Here is a 20,642-nt window from a genome sequence, read left to right on the forward strand (position 1 = left end):
AAAAGAATTTTTTTTTTTTTTTTTCGTGCAATGACAGTCGGATCAATATTTTTGGGCCCGAACGAGCCCATTTTTTTTTCTTTTTTCCATTGAATTGTTTTTATAAGCTAATGTATTATTAATATTAACATTTTAAAACAATACTAATAACAATCAATTGTTAAATAATAAGAATCAATTAATCGACTTGCACAAGTCTAAATACAAAAGTCTAACATAATATAGGATAAAAACAACAAATAATACAAATTCAAATTATATTATACTCATATATTTTAAATTAATAATATATATGTAATATTTTTATCTTTACACTGTAAATAAAATAGGAAAATTTAAAAATAGTTTATTTGTTGACTAAATAAAAGTTAATAAACATTAAGGATATATATAATAAACCACACCATATAGTAAATAGAAATTATACACTACATAATTATAGTTAATTCAACAAATACATAAAATATTGTTTACATATATATATGTAATATAATCAATAAAGATTTTTAAAATTTATTAAAGTAAAATATATCCCGCGGTGTACCGCGGGTAAATATTGAAGATGTTGTGTTGATTGAAGTTTTAACAGGTTTAGAACATGTCATGGATTCTCTGCTAAAACAAGACAAAACTGACATAGAGGTTGACGCATTACATGATACAGATACTGGAAGAGCTGACACAGAAGATGAAGTATTACTTAATACAAATGCCGGTAGAGCAGACCTTAAGTAGCACTTGCTGATGGTGCTGACACACTGATTAACACAAAGCAGAGAAGATAAGGTGTTGAATCAAGAACCCTGCAGTTAGATATATCGGAGGATGTATCAAACGTCTGAAGCAGTTCTTGTACTAGTCCGACGTTAATACAGGAAGTAGTACAAGAAGCTGAATTGAAGAGTTTGAGTAAAGAAGCTTAAGGCCGACTTGGACAAGCCAAGTGGCGGCTGCTTAGCTGGATGAACATCTTGAATGGAAGATTCAAGATGAGATCTTGAAGAGAAACTTTCCTTATCCAAAAAGAAAGGAAAGTTCTCAATTTTCTATTTGTTGTATAATAGGAAAATTGCCAACCCTAGGGGTTGGGCAATTGATATAAATACCAAGAGGGCGCTTCATGAAGACCTGCGCGCTTCAAGGTAGTTTTGAGAGATGCACACAAGATGTGTGGTGTTGCCCCATCAACAAGATAGAGAGATCTTTTGATGGTTTATTCATCTAGAAAAGAATGATAGGCATAGTAGTGCTTGTATCATATGCAGTTGTAATTGCTATCTTGTTCTAGTGAATTTGTTCTGGACTAGGTCCCGGGGATGTAGGAAAAACCGAACCCCGTTAACAAAACTTGTGCGTTATTTACTTTATGCTCATACAAACACAAAGTCGATCGTAACTACACTTAGCCACAAATATGTGTTTTCAAATATCTAGTTAAATAGATTAAGGGAGCATCTAAAAAAATATATTATAGCCGAGGATAACATTTTCTCACTTATCCATGAACAAAGTTTGTTGAACTCTTGGGGGTAAATTATTCATCATATCGAACGCATTTTTCATCAGATAATTTTTTACTTATGATGAATGAAGTTTTTGGAAATTGGTCATAAAATTTTTCAGCACATTTTGTATTTTTTCTATTAGATATCTTTTTGTAACTTACAAAAACTATACGAAAATTATCAAACTTTTAAAATCAAGTTAATTGTTAAAAACTTTTTACCATGAAATTTTGAAAAAGCTAGTCACTTTAGATAAAAAAAGTTAGTTGCTAACTAAAAAAGACATTGATAACCACAAGAGTCTGTCTTCCAACATTTCCTAATTTAAATAACAAGCATTTGGCCCAAAAAAAATTAAGATCACAATGCGTTATATGGTAAAATAAACAACATGTTATTAGTATGTATGGTTGTGATTTCATTTTGAGACAACATCTACATTCTATAAATAACAATGAGATATCTTTATATATAACATGAACATATATAATACTCGGGTTGTTGGAGTGAAAAAAAAAAAAAAAAAACCCCGTCAAATTGCGTCATTTTCATACTTTTTAGATACTTTCAAAAAATCTAATGAAAATTACTGTAAGTTCATACAACATATACGAGACCAATATAAAATGTAAGGTAAAAATTCTTTGAAACTCGTATATTCTTTTTTTGTATAGACTGTATAGTTAACGTTAACAATACTGAAAATGGTAATGCATTTTAGAGATAGAAACTAATTGCTTACTAAAACTTTCAGATTATGCGTTGTCAAAGTTAAATTCGTGATAAAGACAAAAAAAGGAGTAAAGGCAAAGACAGACATTACACATTGGTAAAAGGCCAAAGGGATGCAAGCTTGTAAAGCATACAGAATTGTAATTTTAATTGAATTCGAAACTATAAACCTAACTTTTATTGCCCACAAAGAAAATATAGATTATATATATGTCACATATCTTTAAAAATAAGTTAAACAAATCAATGAACCTATCAGCTTAGAAGAAGAAGAAAAAAGTCTATGACAAATTGAATATGTTAATAATTGTATGAGCACAACTTGGATACAACAATTAAATAAAGAAAGAAGTTGGTAGATTAAGCTGATTAACTATATAATTTAAATTAAGTCTCCATGTGGATGGCACCTAATTGCCTCGAATCTTATCGTGCTTCTGCTTTCCTCACGAATTCAATTTATGGTCCCCTCCCAAAGACCCAAAGAAATGTAAATATATAAATGTATTTTCTACTGAGATTAACAAATGTTGAAATTAATAATATATTGGTGATTTAAATACAAATCCGCAACAAAACTATAAGCTAAAGTAATATATTGGTGACTATCTTCTATAATGTAAATTAACTTATTTTCCAAAAAAATGGCGTTTGAGTTTAATTATAAGATTTTTGAAGTCTTTTTTATTTAGGCAATTTTTTATTTGGAAACGGAAAAAGAAAAAAGTTGTTGCCTTGAAGAAGATACATGTTTACATATCATCAGCCAAAATATCAACAGTATTAAGCACATTAGAGTTATTTTTAACTGACATGTTTTTAAACTGTTAAATAAATCATGACCCCAAGACAAACTGTTCAACAAATATTCGAAACCCTAAAGTTGAATTATAGCCTAATCGTTTGAAAATCAAATAATAATCAAAAGCTGGACTGGACTCTAGTATTCATGAAAAGTCGTGATAATAAGAGATTAATGTCCCTTTGATCAAAAAAAAAAAAAAAAGAGATTAATGTCAAAGTGGTGGGGGCATGTGAGTTAAATAATAATTACGTGATAATTAGTGGAGCATTAAGACGGCATTGTTGAGACTTGAAAAGTGGAGACAAAATTGAGCTAAATGACAAGGCTGAAGCTAAAAATAACTCACACATGACATGATAGTATGATACTATATCAACGGTTCTACTATCCATGAGGAATCTCGTGATTAATAATTAATTATGTCTTCTTTTCTTAGTTTCATACTATTACATATAATCGTTAACATATTCACAACGTCTATAGGCTCTAGTTTAATAAATCTTATGAGTTCTGAGTTATAGCTTTAATTGATTTAGTTTTTATAAAAAATTTTGAAATTGTGTTGTAGAGATATACTTGTCTAACCCATATATGTATTATTGTATGAAAATAACTTTAAGTTAAAACCAAATTTAGGGTTTGATTCTCTTACGTCCATTCTTTAGCAAACTGTAAAATCATCTATTTATTAGAGATATATAATGTAATGTGGTGCAAATATAACCGTCTATCATATTTCAGTATTGAGTCACTAGCTAGCTAGTCTATTTTAAAACTATTTGTCAATCGTCATGGAACTATCCAACGTGATCATGTATTATGGGGTAACTATAATCTTTAATAGGTTACTAAACTTTTGTTAAAAGTACTATTACTCCATCTTATATACAAAACATATTTGACAGGTTTTTCCACATCATATTCTATGTCTTGAGAGAATAATTCTATAAGAAATATTATTTCTACATGGATGAAATAACAATCTAGCTCGCACATATAATATAATAAGGTTATTAAAAATAAGAATGCTCGAATGAGATCATCGTTAACAATTCTTAGGTATCTGAACTAAAATAACAAATGACTTTGGTACGAAGTACGAACAAATATTACAAGTTAATCGTCCAACCTTTCAGGAGCTATTTCAGGATCAAACTATATACTTAATATTTTTGCTCGAAGTTCATCAATTCAGAATCTTTGTGGATTTTCATTGCTAAACAATAGAAGAAATAAAAAATTTGGATTGTCTTTCCCATGGTGCTAACTTTTTAAGTCTAGATCTAGAATTTTATATATTAAGTCTAAACTAAAATAATAGGCTAACACATTAATTAAGAAAATACACCATATTCAGGTTTAAGGTTTAGTGTATATGATTCAGAATCTCATTTTCTTAGATCATGATTGAAGATTTCGGTTAAGGTTTTAATATATGGAATTAAAGTTTAAAATATACTATTTTAGTGGGTTAAAAGTTAAAACAATACAGACCTTTAAATTTTAGTATTAAAGTCTATTATTTAAGAATTCTGAAACATTTTGTGGTACATTTTTTATATTCTTCCCTGGAGATCATAAACTAATGGTTCTCTATTTCGTAACAATTATAGTAGATAAGTTCTAGCTTGTAGTCTTCTCAAATCAGTGAGTACTTATTAACAATTAATGTACCATGTCATAGTACAAACTACAAACATTCATATAATCAGAGAGAAAAAAAGAATATACTAGTACTTTACTACTTATTATGAGCTTAAACGATAACTTCAAATGGTGGTGGGCTTGGTGGCTAATACTTGGTGTTGTTAACCGGGACAGTTGTGAAACATCGGTTCAAGACATTTCGATCTTGACCAGAAGCTTCAATGCCACGTTTATTGAGCCTAGTGCCAATAAATCCCAAGAAGACTTTTATAAAGCAACCTACACTTACACCAACACTTCACTATATAAACCAATCACAATGTAATCTTGACAGCTTCATTAAAAGCAAATATTACGTTTTTTTTTTTTAGTTCCAAACAATTGTATTATAGAAAACTCATGTATTTCTCTAATTTCCAAACCTCAAAGTTTGTACTCTTCTTTAATCTTCTTCTTCACAAAAAAAACTCTAAAATTATTGATCACCAAGTCTCCAAGATTCCATTCCATTTCACTGAAATTACCATCTCTTGTTTAGGCCATTGATTGGTATGTATGCAAATTTGGCGTTCAAGGCTAGAGAAGGGCTTGACATTGTAAATTCGTTTCTCCTCTAGATATAAAAATTTAACTTGGGGAAAGAAATGCCAATGACAATTAAAGTCGAGAAGCTATATAACAAGTAAAGCTCAAGGATCCAGTGTTCGTAATTTCTATGGAAAAGCTTTAAGTCTATACGGCAAAGCAAAGAAACTGGAAATAAGAACCAGCAAGGATGCACACATTATTGCAAACTGCAACTATGAATTTGGAGATTTTGCATTAATGGAGAAATGACAGATGTAATATACTACTCATCTAGAAAGCCAGATTTAGAGGCAAAGGACTCTAACTCTTTAGATTTTTCATCTGTGAAACCAAGAGTTGCCAATATCTTGTGACCTGGAGAGTCAACTTCAGACCATATTCCCAGTAGTATATGTGCTGGCATTACTTCCCCGATACTACCTGTAACAATAAACAATAAAAACAATGGTGCTTAAAATTCTGTCTTTTAATCGAAGCATGTACATGCATCTCCTGGAACATTTTATAACCGAAGCTATCTCTCTTCCCCAAGATTTGATAAGCCAACGACATGAAAACTTCTAAGTAGGCTAAGAAATTATCAGACTCTCAATTAGAATAAACTGTTCTCCAAGTAATGTTGCTCTCATAACGAGTTAACGACGTTTTATCAACATACGCATGTACTGGATGGAACATTTTATAACCAAAGCTATCTCTCTTCCGCAAGATTGATAAGCCAACAACAACATGAAAACTTCCGAGTAAGCTAACAAATTACCAGACTCAAGAGTAATGTTGCTCTCATGAGACATTTATCACCATATGCATATAGTGGAACAGTTTCTAACCAAAGCTATCTCTCTTCCACAAGATTGATAAGCCTTAGCCAACGACATGCAAACACCCGAGTATGCTAAGAAACTAACCAATAGATACAAACTTTTCTCCAGGTAATGTTGCTCTCACAACGACAATTATATCACCATATCACAGAATATGAGACTCATAACACTAGAGAGACAAGTTGAGTTCGAACAAAAGACAAACCTGCTTTAAGATTCTGATCCAGAGCAGAGTCAAGCGCTCGTTGAGCATCTTCAGTTAAAGGAGGATGCTCAGGGCTAAAGAAATACAAATCTGCTTTTCCTAGTAACTTGATCGTTTCTTCACGAACTTTGTATAGCATTATCTTATTCGCCCGCAAAAACTTTGAAGTAAAACTAGTTCCTGCCCATTCAATCAACATTACCACACTTATCACTACCAAGAAGATCCTAATGAAGCTTCAATTTGATTGCAAATCAAAACCAAAAGTAAAAAAGTTAAAGGTACCTTCAATCAAAATACCCATGAGAAGTGCTTCAGTTCCAGTATTTGGATACTTAAGCTTCCTAGCTTCAAGCTCCCCCATTGCAAATGACTTAATTGCTCTCCATGACCATCTACATTATAACCCTAAATCAATTCAGAAAACTTTCAAAATCCAATCGCAAACCAATTTCAATCCTCTCACTACACTTACTTTGGCTTTTTCGCATCAGAAACCACTAAATCCGGATTCCTGAAACAAAATCAGAGCACGTAATTTGTTAGAATTTAGCGGACTAAAATTGATCAAAATCAAATCAAAATTAGATCAAGATTGGTGAAATTTACGCGGTGGGTAAGCTGGAGATGACGGATTTATGGATTCTACGGCGATTGGTTTGAAGAGCGGAGACGGGAGAGGTGAGAGAGAGGGATGATGAATCAACAACGCCTAACCATGGATTTGTCAAAGGGTTTCTTGTAGAGAAGAAGTATAATGGAACAGATGGTTTTTTCTGCTTAGAGAAAGAATCGATTCGTGAGATGATCGGATTCGCTAAAGCAAAGTTGCAAGAAGAGCGAGCCGCCATTTTCGCGAGTGTGTCTTCTTCTTTGGATAACGGGAAAATAAAAGAAAATGGAAGAACGTCAAATTTGGGAAAGGAGAGAGAGAGGTTGTGGAGGTTGAAGAAGATTATCGAAACGATATCGTTTTCTTTATTTCATCGGCGTAAGCTTGGGCTTTAAAGATTGGAAAATACCCAACACGGCCCATTTAGTGGACTATTGTTCCTTCTTAAATAAATTATAACTAAATTAGTATTTTATTTTATTCAAGTTTGTGTTTATTTCGTGTAAAAATACATTTCATTCGTGAAATATTTAAACGTAGTAGAGAAAATATTGATAAAATGTTACCATTTGTGGAAATTTATATTTTTTGTGTGTTCTAAATATCAAATTCATATCTTTTATATTTTATAGCGTAAACACAACAATTTGCATGTTTTTTTATGGAACCATAATAACATACATTATATTATTCAATAATTTAATTATTTAATTTTATTATATATTAGTAACAATGGGATTTGAAACTTATATTTGGAGATAATCTAATTGAATGATTTAATATTTTTGATTAGGCTATTTAAATTTGTTGAGTTAGTCGGTTTGTTAAGATTTTCTATAAATGGAGTAATATTAGAGAAAAAAAGTCATTATGGAAAAAATATAATTAAATTCTGAAATGAGAATGTATCTATTTTCTTAAAAAATATACTCTCAACGAATGTCATCTTTATTTGAATATATCTATAAGCACAAAATGTTTATTTTTTAATCATAATATAAGCATGAATGAATTTTGATTTTAGTCGTATTATTCCAACATTTATTTCTAATCTTAATATGTTTGAGTTGATGATCATGATTAAATCATCACATAGAACTTTTAAAATTAGAGAAAATATCATTATGGAAAAATATAACTAAATTCTGAAATGACAATGTGTCTTTTTTTTTTGGACAAACATTTTTGTGGAGAGGTCAGGATAAAATTATTTTGGATGTGAAGTTTTTGTATGGACATGATCTTCCTACGATCGCATTACTTTACAAGAGACATAACGGTGATTTCGGTATTAGAGTTTATGAGATTATAGGGAAATGACAATGTATCTATTTTCTTAAAAACATACTCTCAATGAATGTCATTATTATTTGAATATATTTATAAGCACAAATTTTTTTTTTTCATGATATAAGCATGAATGAATTTTGAATTTAGTCGTATTATTCTAAATTCCTTTCTAATCTTAATATGTTTGAGATTATGATCATGATTAAATCATCACATATAACTTTTGAAATTTGAGAAAAAATCATTATGGAAAAATATAATTGAATTCTGAAATGAGAATGTGTCTATTTTCTTAAAAAGATACTCTCAATGAATGTCATCTTTATTTGAATATATCTATAAGCAAAATTTTTTTTTTTTTCATAATATAAGCATGAATAAATTTTGAATTTAGTCGTATTATTCCAAATTCCTTTCTAATCTTAATATGTTTGAGATGAGGATAATGATTAAATCATCACATATAACTTTTGAAATTAGACAAAAAATCATTATGAAAAAATATAATTAAATTCTGAAATGAGAATATGTCTATTTTCTTAAAAAGATACTCTCAATGAATGTCATCTTTATTTGAATATATTTATTAGCTCAAATTTTTTTTGTCATAATATAAGCATGAATGAACTTTGAATTTAGCCATATTATTCCAAATTCTTTTCTAATCTTAATATGTTTGAGAGGATGATCATGATTAAATCATCACATATAGTTTTGAAAATTATACATGTTTTGTACATTAGGTACGATATATATATATATATTAATTATGTATTAACTTTATTAAATCACGAATCATATGAATTTGATAAATATGATAAAACGCTGCAATTCTCTTTTATGTTATAGTATCCATTTTGTCTTTGAGTTCATATAAGAACATATGACTTTGAGTTCATATATTAATCAATGACATTTTTTCATTTTGAGTGGGTGTTGAATATCTATGTGACTCCACAAATTATTCAGATTAATCTTTTGTTAAATGATTATTAAGATTTTTCAAATTTTAGTCTTATAAAATACATAGTAATCAGAGGTTAAATTTATTTGTAACTTTTTTTAAATATATTGAATGAAATATCACTTAATTATACGAATGGTTTTTAATAAGTCAATCCTCTATGATTATGAATATTGTGATAATTCAATTTTTTATTTTTCAAATATATTAATAGTAATCATATTTTAAAAATAGGTGAATAATTTTGGGTTTTGAAAATGAATTTAGTATAATAATTATATATTTAATATTTAAATATGTTATAAGACTGATTAAAACTGTTTTAAAATTTAAATATTTTGGTTAAATGCTTGTGAGGAAAAACTCTCTTTTGGAGAACCGTAAAACATAAATTTTTCCCTCTCAGCATCAAATAATAGAATATCTTTTCTGAAAACTTGATGATATGGCCAAAGAATGAATCTTCAAGCTTCTTGAAAGATGCATCTCCTAATACATCTCTAACCTTTTTAATAAGGTGTAAGTCTGAATGTTGACATATGGTGGCTGCATCATTTGGTTCAAGACTCATATCATATATGTTTCTAGGTAGTGCAAGGGCTTCAAATGAATCACTAGATTCCATCTGTTCCAAAAGAAAATGATTTCAAAGAAATTTTTTTATTAGAGTTTACAATGGAATTCGTCAGATTAACTACAACTACCTTTATCCATCAACTACGATCGATCTGAAATTGGATTTTTAAAATGTTTTTTACAAGAAGTAACAAAAATCCAAATTTACAAGAGTTTACAAATTCCAAATCCATATCAAAAATATTTCTCGATCTGAATTCGTCAGATCAACTTCAACCACCGTTATCGATCCACTACAATTCGGTAGATCTGAATTTTTGATCTAAAATCAATTTCAGATTGATGTATATAACAAAGAAAAACGGAATCTTAACCACAAACCTGACAAAGTGAATCTTCGATCCGATGAACACGAATCCCAAAACAAGATTGACGAAGATGATGATGGAAGGGATGCAGAGATCGCTCGAACAAAGGAGATTGAAAATCGTCGATCGAGGAGGAAGGAGTGAACGACGGAGAAGAGAAAGACGGCGAAATTAAATTTAGTTCATTAAAAAAAAATTATCTTTTTGAATCAAAAATGGGTATTTTTAAAATGGTCGCGTCTCTAGAATATTTTTGAAAAGAATCCCACCAAAATGGGCATTTTTCAGAATGCCCTTTAATATTCTTCACTTCATTTTCTAATAAACCAACGTTAATATTTTTTTTGCAACACTTATTTAATACAACCAATTAAAAGAATCAAGAATATAACAGAATAAACAAAAACAACCACTTACAGTAAGAAAACAAAGCTGTAAAACAGAGCAACCATGTAGAAACTAGGTTTCCACAACGATTTAGTTTAGGGTGGGAAACAAATTCAAGGAAGTTATTTCTCTGAAAAGTCGATCTAAGCTTAGGAATTGAGAAAAGGGGTTTAGGTCTTTTGAACTAGGGTTTATTGCTAAGAACAAAGAGAGAACTGAATTATTGTATTCAATATCGGATGATTTACAATGGAGAAGTCTCCCCTTATTTATACATGTCCATAGATTACATAATATATTAACTTTCCTTATCGGATGAACTAAGATAAGGAAAGTTGCTTCATCTTCGAATCGGCCGCCAGACGAAGTGGAAGTCGGCTCTTCTTCCTCAAGGCTGGGCCGAACAGACCTAAAGTAACCTAATTAGATTCTTAACCGGATTCCCGGTTAAATAATTGAATTATCTTTCTGGTTTAGTTCGGTATGTCGGGGGTGCTAAATCCCGCACCAACAATTAGTCCCCCCCCCAGTTCTGAATATTCGAGAATCAATTCGAATATATGAACTAAGGAAAAGAATATATCCTATCTAAACCATAAAGAATTTTGATTTTCTAACCTGGATTTCCGGTATTATCTCGCTGTAAACTGTCTTGATGACACGTGTCATTCGCGTCATATCTGCTAGGTTGGAATCCGAAGAGTCGCGTAGGTCATGATTGCTTTCATAGGGTTGCCGCCCACTTGACTCTATAAATACGCCTCTGCTCTCGTCATTTCTCATTTTCTGCCAACAGCGAGAGGTAATCTGCTCCGAACTCTCTCCTCTTTATTTATTTATTTTAGTTTTCTTCCGCACTCTCCGATCATCTGTTATGGCGAGCACTTCGCAAACCACTTCCCCGCGAGAAAGCGAATGCGATCAACTAATTTGGTGCAATTCCAAACGTAAAGCTCCCGCATCAGGAGATATTACACAGATCGGACTCCGAAGCCCAACTTCCTCTGGTCCGCTGTTCGGCTGGAGCTTCTTCTTCTCAAACTCAACCTATAGATCGAGAATCAGATCGTCATGAAGGCGAGGACACCGAACTGCCTAACACCGATCTAAGCTCAGAAGAAGATCGGTTCATTCCCGTTGGGATCTCGGTCGATGATATCCTGCCCTTGTTGGATCACGAAGGGCAGATTGGAGGAAAGAAAACTTCGAGTTTGATCAAATCTGTCAACAGTATGTTGAACTCATGTGGTCTGGATAACAGCGGTGTTACGATTATAATCCCACGGGACGACCAGCGACCCTCGAACCCTCCGGCAGGGTACATTTGCCTATACGAAGGTTACTTCTCTAAATGCCGCCTCTGGTTTCCGATTCCTGCTTTGTTGTCGAGGTACGCCCAGAGGCGTAGGGTGCCGATCTGCCAGTTCGCCCCGGGTAGTGTTTGTAATTTCGTCGCCGCCCTTACTATAGCGGCCGAAGTAGGAGTTCAATGCTTTGAACAGTTGTCAGATTTCAAAATATCGAAAAGCAAAGAGAACTGGGAAGTGAATATGAGGCCAAAACATAACTTTCTCCCTGGCAGGAAGGTCAGCAAATTCAAAAAATGGGCCGACTACTATTTTTTCGTTCGCGTCGACCAATACTCGTTCGAGGACCCGCTAGGCTTCCATCGGAGAGTGTGGAATGAAAATCCTGGTAGACTTTAATTTTCCCGCTCGTTTTGATTGATAGCGGCATTTCTGACTAATTTTAACTTTCTGTTTCTTGCTTTCAGATCGTCCCCTCTTTGCGACTCGTCTAGCTCGCGGCTATCAATCTGCCAGAGACGCATTATTTTCTGGGACTTCGCGACGGTGGGAGCTTATTACTCGTAGGAGAGTCAAAAAAGTAATGGGAAAGCCAGGACAAAGTTTCGCGAGTTCGCTAGGACAAGCGTCTGTTAGAGCATGTGTTATTGATGCTAGCTCCCTTCAAATTGTGCATCCGGACTCTCAGGCTTTTGTCCGAACTGACACCGACCCTGTTGAGGGTAATGAAGAAAACATCGACATAGTTGGTGTTGAGGACGTCGTTGAAAACGACAGTCCTGCTCCTACCCTTGAAGCAGCTGACCCTCCAGCCACCGAAGAGAACATCCTTCCGCCCGAAGCTGGGGAAAGAAGGAAAAAGAAAAAGAAGCAAAGCAAAGGGAAGCAGATCGGAGACGAGTCAGTTTTGGAGCCGTAATCCGTAGTTAATCGCAAGCGTTCGGCAGAAGAGGCTGGATTAGAATCAGCTGATCGATTTCGTCTGAAAAGAGGAAATGATAAAACCAACTGTTTCGCTTTTGACTACTTCGGCGATTATCCCTTGGTGACAAATCGTGCGGCTTCTGGCGAACTCTTCCGGAATCTGAAGACTTCCAATCGAATCCACCCGGAAGCAGATAAACTGAAGTTCTACCCGGCTTTCCTCGATGTTGCCGAATCCCATTTTATGGTTCTTATCCCATATTATTTTTGAAGATGCTGACATTTCATATGGGCGACCTAACATGCTTTCTTCAAATTTGCAGACTGCTGCCAAGATCAACACATTGACCCAACTGTATGACAGGCAAGTCAATTCTCACGCGAATTCTGGATTCGAGTTAGAGAAACTGAAAGAATGCACGGAACAGATCAGAGCGGCCAGCCTAGGGAAAGACGCCTGGATCAAAGAACTCGAAGCCACTCTTGCCGAAAGGGACGGGATAATCTCTAAATCCGAACTGAGAATTGGCGAACTAGATTCGCGTATAGTCACTCTTGAAGAGGAGAACGCCAAACTGCGCCAAGAATGCGAAGGGCTGAAAACCAAACTGGCTTCCGAAGTGAAAAGAGTTCACCGGGATCGGCTCGAAAAAGTGGAGCAAACACCAAAGAAAGCACAGACCCGACTGGATAAAGTCAGGGCTTATCTGGTCGAACAAGACAAAGTTCGCCCCCTGGAGGATCTGTTGAACCAAGCTACTGGAGTGCAGGAAACGGTGCAATATCTTATTGGAAAGGGGGCCGTTATTCCTGATGAGCAAATCGCGGAGATCGATAAAAACAAGGCCAAGGCCGAGGAAGCTATCAATGGGATGGTTGTCCTCGTACTGGGTGAAAATGACCTCGTCATGTCCCCGGATCACCTCGGCTATGGACTTCTCCACCCCAGGACCATGGCTCCGGATTCCGTTCGTCATCCGCATGGCTCCAATGCTGAGATCTTCCAGGCCAATCTGACCGGTGCCTCGGATGTTTGATTTTTCATTTTTTTTTTTAGAAGCTAGAACTCTTTTGAGTATGGGTTCAAATACCCTTGTAAAACATTGCCGACTAGGTTGGCCCAATTTCTCTTTTGGTTTGACCAATTCTGGGGTCTTACCTTTACTTATCGAAAGTTTTCCTTTTCGTGAGAAAAAGAAATTTATAATTCCAAGGGGATTAAATTTTTCCATTTTCATGAAATTAGGAAAGATTCCCCTCTTCATATTCATATAAATCAACTGGCATTATCTTTGAATCAACCATCTTGAGATAAACTTTTTAACCGAGACAATGCCTAGCTCCATTAGCAGCGTAGAATCCCCCCTAACCGGGAACGATGTCCTGATGTTCTCAAATGCCGAAGCCATCAAAAGAGGGATGGCCTACTATCCGAACATCCAGGCTCCTTGGATGTTAATGTTCCGTGTCAAACCAGAAGAAAGGCGTGACTTGGAAGAATTTTTCCACGACATGGAGGACCGCCACATGGAGTATCGCGACCTGCTTGCCGCATCGGAGCAGGTGCAACGTGAACTGCTACTCAAACTCGAACTGCTTGAATCTCATCCAAAGGATTGGATCGAGAATGGGTTTGACAGAATAGCAGCTTTGCCGCCATGTCTGGTCGTGTACTGCAACGAGTGCTGAAGGGAAGCGGATCAGAAACCAACTCAAACGGATCCTGCCCTGATTGGTGACTTCGTTCCAGGCAACGTTAAGCCGTTTTACATTAACAGGCGTGCTAATGAAGCTGACTATCTTTTTATTTTTGTTCTTCCTTTTTAGTGAGACATCAATCCATGCCTGCTCCGAATTAATCCGTTATCGATTTCGCTTGTGCAGATTGAGGCCGCGCATCAAGAACTAAGTCAAGATCTTCAGTACTTTCATATGAAGAGAGGTAGGATTGACCGCCAGCTGAGGACTTGATAACACTCTAATTTACATGTTTTTAGCATCCTTTTTTGTCCATATTTTGCATTGTTCATACCTCTAAATTAGCATTTTTAGACCATTTACTGTAGGAATCAAGTTTTAGAGCATTTATGGTGTTGCATTTCTGCATTTGCATATATTGGATGAAAACAGGTGCTAAAGAGCCAAAAATGGGGAAAAACAAGGACAACTCGAGCATGTACCCGAAGGAGCCATCGAGCTACAAGAACAAGTCCGAACCCCAACACGATCGAAGAGGATCCAAGAGCGCGAAGAGCAACCCGAAGATCCACCCGAGGAGTTACCCAACTCAAGCCTCGTGTACCCCATCGAGTAGACCATCGGGCAGGTATGGGAAGCTAGGTCAAATGGGTTTCCATATATAAACCCCCTCTTTCCCTAGCTCGCAAACAAGCACGCCGCAGACCCTCAAACCAGAGAGCGAGAGCTTCTGTGAGAGAACTGAGCGACTCAACATTTTTTCTTGCTTTTGTACTTTTAATTTGTAGTTTTTCATAGGTCTTTTATCCCTACTCTTTTCTACTCTACTCTATCCTTTTAATAATGTCATTTTCGTTTATTTCTATGGCTTTATCATTCGTTTCTATGTCCGAGTAGTGTAGCAAAGTTTTTAGGGATGGGATAGATGATTAGGTGTTCTTGATCGGTTAGGATGCTTTAGTTGATTGTTATGATAGATAAATTTCCTTCTAGGTTGATGTTCTTAATGCGGTCAACAGACTGACAGGTTGAGATTAGATCTAGGGCGTTTACAATGCTACAGGCTGAAAGAAGTAGATAAAATGCTTGATTAGGTCAATGCTAGAGGTATACTTAACTTTGAGTGACAAAATCAGATAAGTCTAAGTATACTGACAAAAATGAATTGTTCTTAATGCCTGCTTGTTCATATTGCTAGTGCGACAGTGTGGTAGTATGTTCAAGGTTGATTGTTACTAGTGCAACAGTGTGGTGACAAGATTTTAGAGGTTCATTGTCTAGGAAATAATTGCTTGAGGCATGTAAGGCATCTGTATTGGTCTAGAACACTTAGGATTCGATTACCCCCATCCTTAGGAACTTTCGTATTTCATTTCTTGCATTTTCCTTACTTACTCGACCACTTACCCGATCAGGTACACGATAACCTTCATCGAGTAATACCTCGAGCTGTACATAGTTCACTTGCATACTCGATCACCCCACTCGATCATGTACTCGATCATGTAGTTTACTTGTCTATATTCTTTTACTCTGTTTATATTAGGACTGTTAGAACCAAACCCCCTATTGCTTGGCTTGACTTGTTTGATTCTGATTGCATCCTATCTGCTAGCAATACACAACCATTTGGATTGATAACCCTTTGTACTACAACTGCATAGGGAATTGATACCCTTGGTGAAAACTAGTCTATCAATTTGGCGCCGTTGCCATTTGGTTGTCTTATTTTGCTACATTTAGGATTTCAGGACTTGCTAGATCAAGTTCGTTTGTTTATATTTGTTTCGGATACTGACTTGTTTGCTTTCGCCTTTGTTTGTTTTGAATCTCAGGTACAACCCGAGCACCCACCCGACCCGTCACTCGATCACCTGGATCGAGTTGATCCTCGAGTACACACTCGGATACTTGCCTGTGCATGCAAACACGATCCAGAGGTAGCTAGAACCTGAGTCCTTTCATCGACAACATCGACAGACCTCGGCTACTCAGACAACAACAAGTTCAACCGGAACTAGCAACCATTGAGGAGACGATGAATAATCAGAACGGTCCACCAGCTCCTCAAGCAAGGACCAACATAGGAGCATGAGATGCTCCGACTACTCACACTCAGAGGAATGGCATTGTGCCACCAGCTGTGCAGAACAACAATTTTGAGATCAAGAGTAGTCTCATCCAGATGATACAGAGATACAAGTTTCATGGACTGCCAATGGAGGACCCATTGGATCATCTGGATGAATTTGATAGGCTCTGTAGCCTAACTAAGATAAATGGAGTCAGTGAAGATGGATTCAAGCTCAGGCTTTTCCCATTCTTTTTGGGAGATAAAGCACACATATGGGAGAAATCGCTCCCTAAGGAGTCCATCACCACTTGGGAAGCGTGCAAGAAGGCATTCCTCGCCAAATTCTTCTCAAACTCCAGAACCGCAAGGCTGCGAAATGAAATTTCCAGCTTTGTACAGAAGAACAACGAAACGTTCAATGAAGCTTGGGAACGTTTCAAGGGGTACAAAACTCGATGTCCACATCACAGATTCAGTAATGCTTCATTGCTGAGCACACTATACCGAGGAGTGGTCCCCAAGATACGGATGTTGCTGGACACCGCAAGCAATGGTAACTTCCTCAACAAGGATGTTGATGAAGGTTGGGACCTAGTTGAGAACTTGGCTCAATCTGATGGCAACTACAATGAGGAATATGATCGCTCTGTGCGATCTACAGGAGAGGAAGATGCCAAGTACAAGAGGGACATGAAAGCCCTCAATGATAAGCTCGATCAGCTCCTCAACCAGCAGAAGCATGTACATGCTATATCAGAGGAAGAGCAGTTTCAACTACAAGATGGGGAGACTATGCAGCTAGAGGATGTTAACTACATTAACAACCAAGGAAGTTACAACAGAGGGTACAACAACTTCAAGCCGAATCCGAATCTGTCTTATCGGAACCCGAATGTTGCGAATCCTCAAGATCAAACCTACCCATCTGCAGTTCAAGGGAACCAGACCCAAGCAAGGCTATGCACCTAAACAACAATACCAAGGGACCTACAACCAACCACCAGGGTTCCAACAACACCAAGGTCCACCGAACCAGTCACAAGAAGCCGAGTTACGTGGTCTTATTCAGCAAATGATTTAGCAACAGGCTACAGCTTCTATGGACATCGCGAAACGATTCGCCGAAATGAGCAACAAGATCGAATCAGGATACAATGACCTCAATGCCAAGTACGAATCACTCAACACAAAGGTTCGATACTTGGAAGGCCACCACAACAACCAACCCGCACCAAAGATCAATCAACTGCCGGGTAAAGCTGTTCAAAACCCCAAGGATTATGCGACTACTCAAGCCATTTTCCTGGATGATGATTATGAGGACAACCTCACTGGGGACAATGATGGTCAAAATGGGGAGGATGTGGATGACTCAATGAAGAATGAGGCCAAATACTATTTATCCGAGTATGAACCCGAGCCTTCACCCGAAGAGACTGATCGAGTTGATGATCGAGCACTGGTTCGAGAATCACAAACTGACGAACAACCCAAAGTAGAACCCGATGACATACACGATAGTGATGCAATCCCAGAAATATCCATAACTCATCAAGAATTGGTTCAAGGAAAATCAGGATCAAATTATGAAGAAGTTTCTAGAAGACAATCATTTTATGGCTACATCAAGAAAGTGTCTAGATACAAAGAACCAATCTCCATCAATGATGATTGATAAAATCTCTCAAATTTATTCTTGATTTATTTCTGTAATTAATTTGATTTATTTTGTATTTATGTTATTGATTTGTAAATTGAGCCTATATAAGCTCATGTTTCCCTTCCTTGTAAATATATAGAATATTTTTGGAAAAATAAAAGAGAGAGTTTTCTCACTTTGAAGCTTAGGCTATTGTTTTACTTTTCTTTTCTATTGTGTGTGATTCCTTTAGAAAACAAGTTGAATCTTTATCTTTGTGTGTGATTCACTTAGATATTGATTTGTGTTCTTATCACAAAGTCATTCCGCAACTTTGTGTGGCGAACTTCGATCCATCATTCATCTCCATCCTATCCGAGTTAGTTAGAGAGGTCCTTTAGACCAGCTATCGACTCACCCCTATTTTGGCTCACATCATTTTGGTATCAGAGCTAAAAGCTCCTATCTCTTATTGTTTCATTTTAGCTTTATTTGCAAAAAAAAAAATTTAAAAAAAAAATAAAAAATTTGTTTTTATTTCCTGCATTTCGTTTAATTTGGAAAAAAAAAAGAAAAAAAAATCATTTTTGTTTTATTTAAATCGTTTAAAAATTAGTACAAAAAAAAGTTTGTTTTTATTTGCTGAATTTCAGTTTTATTTGAAAAAAAGAAAAAAAAAATATTTTTTATTTTATTTTATTCGTATAAAAAATACAAAATAATCTTTTTTTGATTTGTTGAATTTCAGTTTTATTTGAAAAAGAAAACAAAAATTTGCTTTCTATTAATTTTATTCTATTTTTCAATATAAAAAAAACAAAAAAAAATGCAAATTTTGGTTTTAGTTTTGAGGACAAAACATTTTCAAGAAGGAGAGAGTGATGCAATCCTAGGAATATCCATAACTCATCAAAAATTGGTTCAAGGAAAATCAGGATCAAATTATGAAGAAGTTTCTAGAAGACAATAATTTTATGGCTACATCAGAAAGTGTCTAGATACAAAGAACCAATCTCCATCAATGATGATTGATAAAATCTCTCAAATTTATTCTTGATTTATTTATGTAATTAATTTGATTTATTTTGTATTTATGTTATTAATTTGTAAATTGAGCCTATATAAGCTCATGTTTCCCTTTATTGTAAATATATAGAATATTTTTGGAAAAATAAAAGAGAGAGTTTTCTCACTTTGAAGCTTAGGCTTTTGTTTTACTTGTCTTTTCTATTGTGTGTGATTCCTTTAGAAAACAAGTTGAATCTTTATCTTTGTGTGTGATTCACTTAGATATTGATTTGTGTTCTTATCACAAAGTCATTCCGCAACTTTGTGTGGCGAACTTCGATCCATCATTCATCTCCATCCTATCCGAGTTAGTTAGAGAGGTCCTTTAGACCAGCTATCGACTCACCCCTATTTTGGCTCGTATCAGATAGTGTTGATCGGATGATGCATCGAGTAGATGTAGAGAAAGGAGATCAGCCTCAACCACCTGCTCTGATAGGAGGGGAATTGGAGGAAAGGTTCAATGCTGCACTTGACATCCAGTTGGAGGCGCTTGTAGAGCGAATGGCTAAGCAAAAAGCTCCACCACTTAAGCTTTTGCCCCCACATGAGCCTCAGCAGGAAGCTGCAAAGGAAGCAGCTAGATTAGAGGATGAGGTTAAGGAGGTTGTCAAGGAGATCGGATTTGAAATTCTGAGAAGTGGAATTTGTTTGGATCCCAAGGTAAGAATTGAGGAAAAACTTGAAGATCCTGTGATGCAATCCTAGAAATATCCATAACTCATCAAGAATTGGTTCAAGGAAAATCAGGATCAAATTATGAAGAAGTTTCTAGAAGACAATCATTTTATGGCTACATCAAGAAAGTGTCTAGATACAAAGAACCAATCTCCATCAATGATGATTGATAAAATCTCTCAAATTTATTCTTGATTTATTTCTGTAATTAATTTGATTTATTTTGTATTTATGTTATTGATTTGTAAATTGAGCCTATATAAGCTCATGTTTCCCTTCCTTGTAAATATATAGAATATTTTTGGAAAAATAAAAGAGAGAGTTTTCTCACTTTGAAGCTTAGGCTTTTGTTTTACTTGTCTTTTCTATTGTGTGTGATTCCTTTAGAAAACAAGTTGAATCTTTATCTTTGTGTGTGATTCACTTAGATATTGATTTGTGTTCTTATCACAAAGTCATTCCGCAACTTTGTGTGGCGAACTTCGATCCATCATTCATCTCCATCCTATCCGAGTTAGTTAGAGAGGTCCTTTGGACCAGCTATCGACTCACCCCTATTTTGGCTCACATCATCCTGGCTCTTTCACATTGCCGTGTTCAATAGGATTTTGGATTTTCAAGAGCTGTTTGTGTGATCTTGGAGCTTCGGTCAGCATCATGCCGCTTTCAGTTGCTAACAAGCTGGGATTCACCGACTTCAAACCAAGTAAGCAGTATCTGGTTCTAGCAGATAGAACGGTAAGGCATCAA

General features: G+C 35.3%; 2 protein-coding genes and 1 non-coding gene across 3 annotated transcripts; 1 reads left to right on the forward strand and 2 right to left on the reverse strand.

Annotated features, from left to right (window-relative positions):
* Positions 1–5,340: 5,340 nt before the first annotated feature.
* On the reverse strand, positions 5,341–7,257 carry LOC104717858 (ATP-dependent Clp protease ATP-binding subunit CLPT2, chloroplastic). Its single transcript, XM_010435497.3, has 5 exons — positions 6,916–7,257; positions 6,782–6,820; positions 6,592–6,701; positions 6,307–6,486; positions 5,341–5,697 (listed from the first exon to the last, which is right to left on the reverse strand). The coding sequence occupies exons 1-5, from the start codon at positions 7,155–7,157 to the stop codon at positions 5,540–5,542; spliced, it is 729 nt and encodes a 242-aa protein (XP_010433799.2). The 5' UTR covers positions 7,158–7,257; the 3' UTR covers positions 5,341–5,539.
* Positions 7,258–11,378: 4,121 nt separating this feature from the next.
* On the forward strand, positions 11,379–13,772 carry LOC109126328 (meiosis-specific protein ASY2-like). The gene is made up of 5 exons (XM_087468041.1): positions 11,379–11,511; positions 11,558–12,199; positions 12,279–12,726; positions 12,802–12,982; positions 13,059–13,772. Exons 1-5 carry the CDS (start codon positions 11,379–11,381, stop codon positions 13,770–13,772), a joined length of 2,118 nt encoding a protein of 705 aa, XP_087324167.1.
* Positions 13,773–16,873: 3,101 nt separating this feature from the next.
* Positions 16,874–16,980, reverse strand: LOC147948663 (small nucleolar RNA R71). The gene has a single exon (XR_015586118.1). It is a non-coding gene; the product is annotated as a small nucleolar RNA R71 (small nucleolar RNA).
* Between the last annotated feature and the right edge of the window lie 3,662 nt (positions 16,981–20,642).

Source organism: Camelina sativa, chromosome 2 (assembly GCF_030686135.1).
Source record: "Camelina sativa cultivar CO46 ecotype springtype chromosome 2, ASM3068613v1".
In the NCBI taxonomy this organism is placed as follows: Eukaryota; Viridiplantae; Streptophyta; class Magnoliopsida; order Brassicales; family Brassicaceae; genus Camelina; species Camelina sativa.